The sequence below is a fragment of the Elaeis guineensis genome, chromosome 9 (genome assembly GCF_000442705.2).
Source record: "Elaeis guineensis isolate ETL-2024a chromosome 9, EG11, whole genome shotgun sequence".
Classification (NCBI taxonomy): Eukaryota; Viridiplantae; Streptophyta; class Magnoliopsida; order Arecales; family Arecaceae; genus Elaeis; species Elaeis guineensis.
The window spans coordinates 77374986-77388349 of record NC_026001.2 but is presented as its reverse complement, the minus strand read 5'-3'; the positions used below and the strand labels follow the sequence as shown (position 1 = coordinate 77388349).

At 34.2% G+C, this 13364-nt stretch overlaps 1 protein-coding gene across 1 annotated transcript; it reads right to left on the bottom strand.

Moving 5' to 3' along the window:
* Positions 1–9474: 9474 nt before the first annotated feature.
* LOC140851771 (nifU-like protein 4, mitochondrial) lies at positions 9475–10869 on the bottom strand. Its single transcript, XM_073243910.1, has 3 exons — positions 10689–10869; positions 10446–10557; positions 9475–9825 (listed from the first exon to the last, which is right to left on the bottom strand). The coding sequence occupies exons 1-3, from the start codon at positions 10769–10771 to the stop codon at positions 9757–9759; spliced, it is 264 nt and encodes an 87-aa protein (XP_073100011.1). The 5' UTR covers positions 10772–10869; the 3' UTR covers positions 9475–9756.
* Positions 10870–13364: the final 2495 nt, after the last annotated feature.

Genomic DNA, 13364 nt, shown 5'->3' with positions numbered 1-13364 from the left:
ATAACTAACTTAGCTTGTTGCAGTAAGGTGGCTCTAGGAGAGGATCGAGCAATATGATTTTTATTAGGTGACCTTTTCCTCTTACCCTTTCCCATGGTAGCACCTGAAGGTTGCACAGCAAAAACCAAAGATGTAAATTCTATTGATTGTAGGACTAAATTCTCCTCAGAACATGAAGTCATCAATGGAGAGAACATTGAGGTAGTAACTGGCTTTTCTGTAGTAGCCAACACTGAAACCCATGGAGAAGACTTTTTAGCTTTTTTTTGGTAATGACCAATCGACCCTAGACTATCTGCTATCAGAAGATGGTTTAGATGCTGTAAATGAATGCATAGGAGGGACCAAAACCCTAGCTACTCAAGTCCAGGGACCAAAAACCAACTGATTAGCTCATCCACCAACACCCGAACATCCATAGAATTTCAAAGTCATCCATATATGACCACAAGAATAGCATATCTTAGGTAATTCTTCATAGATAAATTGCAACTATAAATAAGCATCTATGAACTCTGTTTCGAACCTCTGGACAAACAGTCTTTGTAAGTTTCATAAGCACACAAATGTAAGCATATCCCATCCTAGTTTTGTTCAAAGTCCATTCATCCAAATATAAAGGGATACCAGCTTGAGCCATAATTTTTTGGGTTCTTTCTGATTCCCATAATTCTAGTAGAAGATCTGGTATCCTGACCCAAACCCTAGCTTGAGTAACAGTATTTTGCTTAGGTCTGAACCCCGACCACCATTGCTCAAGGGCAAGTAATTGACCAGCTAAGAACCACAGACCTTTCTCAAGGATCTGGCTTTTGACCTCCTTAGATAGATAGGAAAAAAACAACAAACCCTTAGAGAGAGTTGAAACCTGAAAATTTTTCTCTAGATTTCAACACAATTTCATCTCTTTATGAGCAAAATCCAATGAAAGGCCATAACCAAGAAACTTATTAATTAAAGCATTGCACCACTGATCCATAGATGATTGTAGTTCTTTATCAGAAAAAATTATTATATTTGCAAATTTCTCCAAAACAACTACCTTAGCCTCAATAGCTTGAGATGACTCTCATTGAAATCGATGTTGTCCTTGATTAACCTATAACCACGAATGAGTTATCTCCCCAAGCGACCTCCCAGAGAAGAGAAAAAAAGCTAAGAAGGTGAACTCACATCCACAATCGAATGCAAACTTAGCCCCGGACCAAGGTCTGGCGAGGAAGCCCTCGCCTTTTCAGGCACATCTCTCATCAACAACAGCAATTTTCCTCTAAAAAAAGGAGGAAAATCTGGTCACCCTATTTCCATTGAGTCTCACCACTCACTTTCAAAGACATATCACTTTATCTTTAAAATTCAGAGTATATCGATGCCATAAAATTCAAAATATCTCACAACTTATTTTTAGAATAAACAAAAGTTATATGCATGAATATCTTTTACCCAATACATTCTTTTAGTAATTTAGAATGGCAGTGACAATTAAGGAGATATGAACATGAAAAATTTATTATTGTAGCTAAAAGTCAAAGTTTAATGTAAAAAATAAAAGTATAAAATATTTTTATTTTTTATTTCAACAATCTTGAAGTTGTTGATCATAATGATTGAAAAAGGTTAATCTCCCAAGCGCTCTCTCTTTCTCTTTCTCTTCTCTTCCATACGCCCTTCTTCTCCTCTTTCTTTCTCTCGCACGAACCCCTTCCACCTCTCCTCTCTCATGCTCCCTCTCCCAGATATGAACATGAAAAATTTATTATTGTAGCTAAAAGTCAAAGTTTAATGTAAAAAATTAAAATATAAAATATTTTTATTTTTTATTTCAACAATCTTGAAGTTGTTGATCATGATGATTGAAAAAGGTTAATCTCCCACGCACTCTCTCTTTCTCTTTCTCTTCCGTACGCCCTTCTTCTCCTCTTTCTTTCTCTCATATGAACCCCTTCCACCTCTCCTCTCTCTCATGCACCCTCTCCCATCTCTCTGTCCTCCGTGCATCCCATCTCTCTCATTCCCCATCTTCCCTCTCATCTTTTTCTTCTTCTTCTTCTCTTCTTCCTCTTCTTCTTTTCTTCTTTTCCCTTCTTTGGTGTGATGCTGCCCTGAGGTTTTCTTTCCCATCAATGTAAGTTAATCCTAAACCTCTTTGCAATTAATCTGATTTAGATATGGGGTTTAATTATCGTATGGTTTGGAGTAATAGGAAAAGAATGTTAAAGGAATAAAGAGGATTATTGCTAATTTTGGGCCGATAGATTTTGCCCGATAGTAGTCCTTTATTAGTTAAGTAATTCAATCTGATAATTTAATTGAGGGTTGACAACTTATTGCTCAACCAATTCAAGAAATATAAAAAATTTTTTGATGTTATTTGGTAGGATAAATAAATCCCAGAATAGGATTGTTGTGCAGGGTAAAACAGTTAACTAGAAATTTGGATTCTAAAATTATTACTAAGACAATGATGTGATACTGATCCCGGATTGATGTATGTGTTTTGGAATTATTAGGTTCCGAGAAATATTGATGAAGTGTGAATTAACCTGATAGTGGATCTGGAAAGTAAGTAACCTCTACTTAATCAAAGTAATTGCATAACATGATGCATAGATATGATTTGAGATTATTCGTTGACTTAATTGCTGCTAAATGTTTTGAAATCATGCCATTTATTGATTATATTGGTCACACTGAATGAAGAATGAATTGTAGAATTATCAGTATTTCAAGTTCAAATGCTCATGATGATTTGCAAACCAATATATACAGATTTATTAAATCAGTTTCTAATTGATAGAATTTGAAAACACTTGATATGAATTTATAGAATATACATTGGAAAATGTGAACATAATAATTTGGAAAATGGTAGTGCATATGGATGATCGGTAGTTTAATGGTTATTCACTTTTATGAATTTTATATATCAATTATTGATTCAAAATTTTTTATATATTACAACTTGTATATGTTATAATAATAATTGTTTGATTTGAGTTTATATATGTATATTGAATTCTCAGTCTATCTACATTTTGGATCTTACTATACGGGGGTTGTACATTGACAATTAATATGGACTGTTCCGAAATTTAGTACTTTGGACTTACTTCACAGGGATTAAATGCGGTACTTTGGACCTACTCTGTAGGGATTAAATGCGGTAATTTGAACCCCGTCACAGAGATTATATGTGGCCGTAGTCGTTGAACTAATGAGTTATTATAATACCTTTTTTGAAAAGTATGATCTTATGACATCATCGGAACTTAGAGGTAATCATTTGCTTATTATATGGTTTGTGAATAGCAAGTCTAGGGTTGATCTATCAAATCAATAGGTCACAGTGGTTTCTGGGGTTTATGAGTTTATGATTGGCTCAACCCATATCAACATGGTTGACTCATCTGAATCTTAATTAAAACATTATTATTATCATGGCATTATTAAAACATATGTAATTTTTCATAACCTTTTATAAGTTTTTCAACTTCTTAAGTTATAGCATGCATTCTTAAAAATTTTCAGTGGCGAATTTTCTGCATAAAATCTTGTTCTTGATGTTGTTTTTTTTCCTATACAAAAACTTTAAAAAAGAAAAAAGAAGCAACCCCATCTAATACCATTTTCCTTATGGATAAAGAACGTAAATACTGATGGAATTGTCATCCATTGTGCACCATGCATTTCATTTACTTTTCTGCTATACTTAAAAAGGAAATGCTTACCACAAAAAGAATAATTCTACAATTATTATATGTGACAGGTTTGTTAACTGATTTGTTGATACTGGAAAACTAATAGAGTGAACAATATATATATCAAACTTAAATAGATTTTATGGACTATACAATTGAGGTTAAATATATTTTATGGACTATACAATTGAGACTTGGATGAAGTGCATGAGAATGATTGGTTCTAAATAAAAGAAACATCGCTCCTAGATAGTTTTTTGGCCTTATCAAATTCTATAGCAGACCAATGTTTTTTCTTTTTTTTTTTTTGTAAAAGACTAATATTGTGTTGATATAAAAGCTTGTCAAAGCATACTGCAATGCAAGAAAAAGTTGAGTCCAAATAAATTCAATTCTCAATGAAAAAGAAAACCTTCGAGAAGCAACTAATAATGGCTTTGAGAAGGTGAAACAAATTCACCCTTTCTAAGCCAACAGCAAACAAGATACCAAACAAACATAAAACCACAATTATCTCAGGAATTAATATATCAGGTGCAGGAAGGACCAACTTATGGAAAATCATGCAATGTACATCATCTCCATTAAACTTGCAAAATGACAAGCTGCCACCAGCTTCTGGAATGGCTTATCTTGTTGAATTTGGCTGAGGAGTCGGTGTCCATGTTAGCATTGCTCAACCAGCAGTATAGTTCTGCTTCATGATAGAGAAAAACTAAGTATTTATATATATGAGTGCATGTGCCAAGCAATAAATAAACAAGTTGCACAAGAACTTGGTGCCAGACATAAATCCAGCAGAGGAAATTACCTATATCTGGATGCTGGTGCGACCAAACATAAACTTTAGCACTGACAATTTAAATAGTTTTCCAGAGTTTTCATGAGATATTACAGCAATACTGCTACATATTGAAATGCCTGAAAATATTGCTTATGGTTTTGTTGTATCGCCATGATTCTCTAACCAAACTTCCTTTGATCTTTATGGACATGGTATGTGCTCAATTTTTTTAGGCAAAAGTCTTGCTCTATTGAATACCCTAGAGATAAAATAGGATAAGGAAAAATTGGAGGACCAAATTGCAGAAAAGATTCGTGAAAAGATGAACCTTTCTATATAACTTTTCACTAGAGTGTAGTCTTGGCCTGTGTATGTTGACCAAGTTTGCTAATGTGATTTGTGGCACAAGTAGATTACAAACTGGTGTATACTACATATATATGATAGTACCAATATAGGGTCTAATAACAAGATGATGAACTTTGATATACACACATATATACATGCATATTTCTATATAGATATATACATATGCATAGATATATGTATCTAAGTGTATGCATTTACGTGCGCGCACACACAAATTCCAAGACAACCAAACATAGATATTCTTGACAAGTTTAAAAAATCATACTTTCATCTAATATAATTATCAAACTAGCATATGTACAGTAGAATTCAAAAAGCTATGGTGAATATGCATAGCATGTTAACCAATAAACAACAATTGTTCATATGTAGCTCATAAAGTTAAAAATAGATAACCCCACAGAAGCACTTGAACATATAATCATCTGCCATAGATTCCTGTGGTAGAGGTACTCAAAGCAACAAAGGAAATGGCATTTAAGGCAGGTCCAACATGAGCTCCCCAACTGATTTACTTGCAAGAGCATCAAGATTACGAGGATTTCTTGTGACCAAATCACCAATACGATGCATTGCCTGAAAGTAGAACATGTATCCTGTCACAAGGCAAATGCAAAAGATTATTCATGCTTCAGAGGCTCACGATCAAGACATGTCAGGAGAGAGAAGACACTAATTGATTTGACATAACTAATGTACGATATTGTCTTTGCAGATCATTCAGAAGAATAAATATTTATAAAGTGAACATATAAAATCGGATAATAACACCAAAAAATAGGCTCTTAAAGCTCTTTGCACACTTAGATCTATATCTGAGAAGCAACCATTTACATTTTTTTGTGCTTTGTTCTTTCCGTTATTGTATCTATTTGAATTTTGGCATGTGATAAGTTCTAATGATAGTTGGATTTGAAGCCACAATTAGGTCACTGTTACTATCATCATAAACACATATACTTTGAGAGAGAGAGAGAGAGAGAACTTCCATTTCTGAAACATTTGTATGTGTCTGCTATCAATTCTGGTCAACTAACAAGAGATTCTCAGGGCATGTCTTGACACAAACTATCACCATCTCTTTTTTGAAAATAAGAATGGAAACTTGTTTAAGAATTAATATAAACATGTCGCATCTACTTAGCAGTTATCAAAACCGCAATTACCAAACCTTATCTGGTTACCCCATTGATTTGGTCTTAAGTTCATAAAACAATTTTGCATATTCACTTATATTAGAAACTAAATCTTCACTTAAAACAGTACATGCCAAACTGACAAAGGAAGTGACAGGAGGACCTCAAGTTCTAAATTTTGCGCATGTCATATATATCACAACTTTTACATAGATATAATGCATCATGGGTCCAACCGTCCAAACAAATCACAACTTTCCGGATGCCCATCTATTATTTCTACAATCTTTCTGGACTCTCGGTACATATATCATCATGTGAATTTTCTTAAAAAAGAGAAATTAAGTGGAGGTTCAAAATTTTTTATTTATTGAAAAAATAGATACTATAACATAAGGAAAAAGGCAAAAAACCAAGAATACAACTACACAAAATCCAAAGCCCAAAAAATGTCCATAAATTTTCTTCCTGATGGAGTACTTACAATGCTGAAAAGCAACCCACTTGCTATCTGAATGGGAAGAACTCTCATTTGTGGAGGTTGTCTTACTTTTTTGTGAGTGACTCTTATTGTATGATTTCCATGCAGTCTACTCATGGCAGTGGCAAATAAAAAATTAGGCATGATGAGCTTTGGCTTGAATTAGGAAGGAGAAAAGGTTATCTCGAAGTGACCTGAGAGAATTGGGCTGAATGTTCTTTCTTTTCCCATCCTCCCAACTTTGATTAATTGAATGCATCATCCTTCATATTTCAACTACCAGGGCTAAAGATGGTCTTTTTACTGGATAAAATGAATAGATACTGAGCAACCATGATGATGGAGAATGTAGTGGAAGTGATATTGAAGCGATTATGTAGAAAGGGAATAAGATGAGAAGTATGAAAGTAAGAAATTAACAATAAGATGAAGATGCAATAAGCAGAGCAGGGATGATGCATTCAGCTGCTAGAGTAGTAAGAAAAAAGCTTACGAAAAGCGATTAAAATAAGAAACAATTGGGTAGTCAAGTAAGGTCAATGTTTGAGGAGATGATCGCTTTAGCTGCCTAGATATTCATCTTAATTTTCTTCACAAATGGAGGATGAGACAAAGTATGAATCAGTATGGAATGTTACAGTTGGTACTTCAACTGACTTGCAACTTTTTAATGGATAAATTGTCTTTACCTTTCTGACTATGACTATTTTTCTCCAGATTTTACCACTTTATTAATTGTTCTTTGACCATCTTCAATCTTGACCACTTGGTGTCCACCTAGTACCTAGGTGCCAGATGTTCCCCTGGCAGCTTCTTCACTGTCTGTGGTCTTTTAAAACACTGACTAAAGTTGTTGGAAATAATGATGATATTATTGGCAATTACAACAAGGTCATCAATTGAAAATGATTGTTAGGATTAGTATGGAAGATAACTACATTTTCCACATGGTTGAGCTGCAAATGTCCATATTGACACTTGTTTTGGTATTAATATTTGGCGAGTTGTCCTGAACTTTTGGGTTAGGATTTAGAAAATCAAAGAAAGAGTATAACATAAAAAATATGTATCTTCTTTTATATTTGCATGAATCCTGACCTGTTAGACTACTAAAAACATATCTAAAAATATGTTAACCAGGAAGCAACAGAAATGCAGCAAAAGGGAATAGATGTCCACTTGGGCTCTATATGGATTTACAATTAAGTGATTCTATAATATAATTTTGTTATTGTCTAGCTATGCATTGATTTAGTTTAAGACATCTGAAGATGTATGGACAATATCAAATTGCTCTCTTGACCTCTACTTCTATATTTTTGCAAGAACCATATCACAAGTTAATTATCTGCAAAATATACTAGGAAAAATGCACAAAAATGCACACCCACACACATCCAAACTTAGTTGTGAGTTATCAAAATTTACATATTGACATTCAGCATCCTGCACTTCTATAAGTGTAACCAATATAAGCATCATAGCTGAAGACTCAAAATGGGTAGTAGAAATTATGTCATTTATATGTTAATATGCAATGTCAACACACAAGGAAAGCAGCATAGAAACAAAAGAATAACACATTCTGTTCATTAACTGAAGACAAATATACAATTTTATATCCTCTAGTTATTGGGCTATAATATAGCTAGAACTGAAGATTGAGATGATGAGCAAGAAAGAGGTCTCAAATATCACCTAAGTTTTAAAATTCAGAATGGTAGACTTAAAAACCACACAGACACAAGCATAAGCGGAAGGCATTTGATGACATTCCTTCACAGATTTAAGCAGGGTCTGTCAATGTTTGTCTATTAGAATAGAGGTTACTGACTACAATGAGTAAAAAGATTGCAATTCTCATTGATAATTTCAACAATCATTTCGAAAAAGGACCAAAAAGAATAAAAGTACATGGAATATTTGGACAAACTCATATACCTGAATCCATAAGCATATCCATCAAAAAACTTAAACCACAAGGAGTGGAAAGAATCACTTCCTGCAACCTGAAACAGAAAATGAACATTTTAACTATAAAATGACTGAACATGTCCAGCGACCAACTGGACTAAATAAATGTATACATAACATACATGTGTCTGTATATATGTATGAATACATACACATGAAATCAAGAACATAAGTTACATAAAGTAACTATTAGGGGAATGCGTAAGAAGGCTGTTAGAAGCTGAAGAGTATAGTTTTGGACATGGAGGTCATCCTCTGAGTGCAAAAAGAAATAGTCAACATACGTAATGGACGCAAATGTTACATAGAAAAAGTACCAGCATTAACTGAACTTTGAAACAAAAAGGAGAGAGAGGAAATACTAACCAGCAAACTAAGAACAAGAGATGCTCTCTGATCCTTAAGAAAGCAGGTAGAGTTCATGCAGGCCGGTTGAACCTCATTTTTTGGTCCATTTGTTGTACCTACAGGAATCAAAGCACTTACAGAAGTTTCTATGGCACCTTGAAGCATTTCAACATCATGATGTCCTTCCTTTAAAACATTTGGAAGTATCAGAAATCCTGTCTCCGAAAGATGCATCCATCAAATCCTACCTATAACTGAAATTATGAACTGATCATTGTACTCCTGGTTTACTTCAACCCAGAACATCAACCGGACCGACCATAAAAAATGTTTAAATTAGCATAGAACCAAGATGGAGTATTAAAAAAGCTCTTAGCAAAGTCAGTGCCTTAAATCTTCGAATATCCAAAGGAGATTTATCTACTTGCATTTTGGATTAGCTCCAATTGTCCAATTTATTGGATATTTGGCAAAAGATGACCCATACAAATTTTTATCTTATGAGGGGGATGCTCATATTTCAAGTCAGTCTTAGACTTCTTTTCTTTACCCACAGAGAGAGAGGGAGAGAGAGAGAGAGAGAACACTAGAAAAGCAAAAGCACATGCAAGTCCCATGGCCATCAACCATGTGAAGTAGTTGCAAAGTGCAAAAATGAAATCAACAAAGGCACACAGCCCAGAATATTCACCAAACAATAAATATTGAATAAAGGTACAACAATTTGAAACACCATCGCTGTTCATTATTCTTTATTCGGGATTCTCTCAGCAGAGTACAGAGGGAACGACCAAAGCTTACATGGTAACAAATTGAGTCATAGCATTTTACATAGTTGGTAGCCAACTCATCTAACCTAAACTAGGACTCCTGATAGCTCCCTGATTTGCCAATGTATTCTGAGTTTGTGAAGGAAAATACGAAATTCCAGAGAGCAGATAATTAGCCAAAAAAATGTTTCTTCTGTCAATCCATCTGGCTATTCAACAAAGTCTCCTCATCTCCGTTATCTAATTCCTGTTCTACTCCTCTGACCTGCCAACAAAAGCACCCATGAGTCATGAAAACAGAACAGAAACTGTTACGTACATCAAGTAAGCTGATGGAAGAAATGTATGCCATCAACAGGAACTGTAAGAAATGCACAACCAACTCTGAGACAAAATGATATAGAATGTGTCAGATTAATTTTTTCACTCATCATCAAGTTTAATTTTTTTGATCTACTCAAAACATGTTTGTTCTAAGATTAGAATGAACACATTAGATCTAACAAAGGCATTTTTGCAAGGGAAAAAACAAAAGACGATCAGCGACAACTAAAAGGCAACTATATTTATTTGCTCTTTGCAGCTTAATATTCAAGTAAAAGATAGTATTCAGATAGCAAAAGAAAATTGGTGCAGCAATGCTAATTGTTAGCTTTGACCAGTGGTCCGATAACTTGTTAAAAGACGTCTGATAGAACTTTTACTTTTTGATCAATTAGATTCCCACCAAGTTCATGTCCAGAGAGTTCAGACCAAAAACAAGGTATGGCTAATAAGCTGGGGTATCACACTCACACTATCTTTGGCTTCAACGTGGGTACATTAAAATGCACAGTCCGGGATGCATTGCTAATTTTAACAGTAGAGAGACAACTTGAAAGCTACCTCAGGAACATAATGCATGAGCATGTTTTCAATGCCGGATTTCAAGGTTACTGATGAGCTCGGGCAGCCGCTACAAGCTCCTTGCATCTTTAGTTTAACAATCCCAGTATCACTGAAGCAACCATGGAGGAATGGAGAGTTAATAAGTTTGGAATCATCTCCAGTACTGACAACATGAGATTTAACTAGGTATTCAGTCTGGGGGTGTGTATGTGTAAAAGAAAGAGTGAAAGAGAGACTTACGGATCAAATCCACGGTATTCAATATCACCACCATCATCTTGCACGGCAGGCCGGATCCGGGTTTCTAACAATTCTTTGATCATTGCAACAATTTCAGAATCATCCTACAATGTCACAAGTCCACAGCCTACTCAGTTCTTATAGCAAACATATGAACAAAACAATAGCAGAAAAAATGCATTAGATACAAAACAGACTTGCATGTACTTGAGCTTCTCTTCTCCTCATCAAGATCACATCTAAAATGTTCAGAGTTGGCACTTAGAAAATTTATCGATGCTAAACAAATGGATATTTTATGCATTTATAACTATTACGTGTCTAAAAGATAGTCAGGATTAGGATTATTGCTAAGTAGCTGAACCAGGTTGTGTTAATCTATATAGGTGCTTCATTTGTTGCTTCTTTCAGACTATTTTTACATAGGTTCATGTGAACCAAACTGAACCATTTGCCAATACTGCAAAATATAATTTGAGGTCAAGCTCTCCAGTCATATAGCATATGGGCATCCAGCCATCCAGCCATTGATGAGAAATGATATCCCCAATAAGCATAGACAAGTGTTGTGTTAATACCAGTCATGGTATGATTTTCAGATATATTTATTCAGAACTGGAGATATAACTACCTTTTTATCAATATATTAAACATTAGTTACCGCAAAACTCCATGACAATGACATGTAACTACACTATAGGACTTGAGAATCATCATACAAATGATATGTTAATGCTAACAAATTGACTAGCTACTGAAGTTATCGCCACCTAATGCCAATTCAGTTCACAATCATACCAGTAGAGCCTTTTAAGTGCCATCTAAAGGATTTTCCACTTGTAACTTTACCATTTTAAGCATTCTATAATATTAACATATTGTGCATTGTTCCACATTTTATTTGCCAAAATATTCAATGTTTTTTTTTTTAATAACAGTACTTCAACAATGTTAGTGATTATTTTGCAACCACAGAAAACATAAGGTATTTTGATATTTTAAGACCAGCAATGAGTACTGATATGAAACCAGCAGCATGTCTCCTGTTCAACAGAATCAACTTTTCAATGGGACTGCAAATTAGTCCAGCAGACATTGCTTTCACAAGGACATTTACAATTATTGATGATTTGGATAGGTTTTGCCATGAACCAATTGCCTAGAAGCTACACAAGATGATACAACATGATCTCATTTATACTTGATTTCTTTTCTATTGATTTTCAATAGATAAAAAATTGTATATCAGAATTAGACTTCACGTATTGTGTTGATTTTTGAAATTCAAAATATGATAAAATCTTATAACAGTGATTTTTTTTCCCTTTTTGGGTTTCTTCAGATAGACCTAAACTGATTACCCATTCCAATCCTTGCACTTTTTCTGCTAAGCACATTTAGAATCAGATTTTCTTATTTTACCTGGTCTTTCTTTCTTCTTTTTTTTTCTTAAAGATTAGAAATTTAGAATTATTTTATTGTACTTAGTTCTTAAAACAAAAGAGTTGGAGTACTACAAGCAATACGAAAGCTACAAAAAGGAAAGTTTAAAATCTCATTTTTCTGGCTAAATTGCATAAAAGCTTGGGTTTGCAATGTACAGGTCTACCTACACCAGGAGGATTCAAAACCCAATCATTTAATATAATAAAGTGATAGAACGCTTTATGCAGAAATATGTTTCACATGAGAATGTTTGACCCCTTCAAAGCAGCAAAAGATCTAAAGAATGCATGCCCTGATTTCTCAAGAAGAAGGTGAAGCCATTATCCAGTTCTTATAGAAGGACTCAAGCTTCTAGTTAGATATTTGACATGCGACTCATGCACATCAGAGGAATATTATCTTTTATCCGAATCATTAAAAAAGATCTGAAATGACTCATAAATTTTCATAGAAACATTTCTATGTTTATTATGTCTAGATTCTAATTTTAAATATAATTTTTTATTATTTATGAAAAATATAATAGCTAATTCAGGAAATGGACATGATAATAGAAAATGACCATAAACAGCTGCAATGCTGCATATTTGTTGTTACAAAAATGATACCCCAAATCCAAGGCAAACCAAATTCAAGTCATTCCTATGCTTTCACATTTCCTCCAAAAAAAAAAAAAAGAAGGGAGGAAACCCTAACAACCAATTGGCCCACTATCATGTCCTACAGACAATTTCCTAGCACAGGAGACACACTGTACCCTTCCTGATTCTCTGAGTCTAAGCTGCATAGTGAGAAAACACCACCCCTTCCCGTCCCCCACCCACCACATAGAGAGAGAGAGAGAGAAAAAAAACAATTTCTTCTTTCGCATGAGCTAGAAGTTGATATTTAGAACGCTCAAAACACAAGGCATCTCAGATTGAATGCAGGAAAGACCAGATAACTAATATATGTTAGGAAAATACAGTCCTTTGAAACATAATGGTGGTTGCGACATAAGATTTAAAAGGCTTGCTCTCATGAGCATTTAGCATCTGTAGCCTGCAGGAACAGATTTTTCTGTATAATTCATCACCTAAAATGAAAGAGATGGCAAGGCAGAAGGTTTTTTTGCAGTAATGTATATCTATGACTTATTTGGGGAGAACAAGGACAATACAACAACATAACTGTGATAATACTTGAAGCTAACCTTGATAATCAAGAAGAGGCACAATCTACATCCAGATT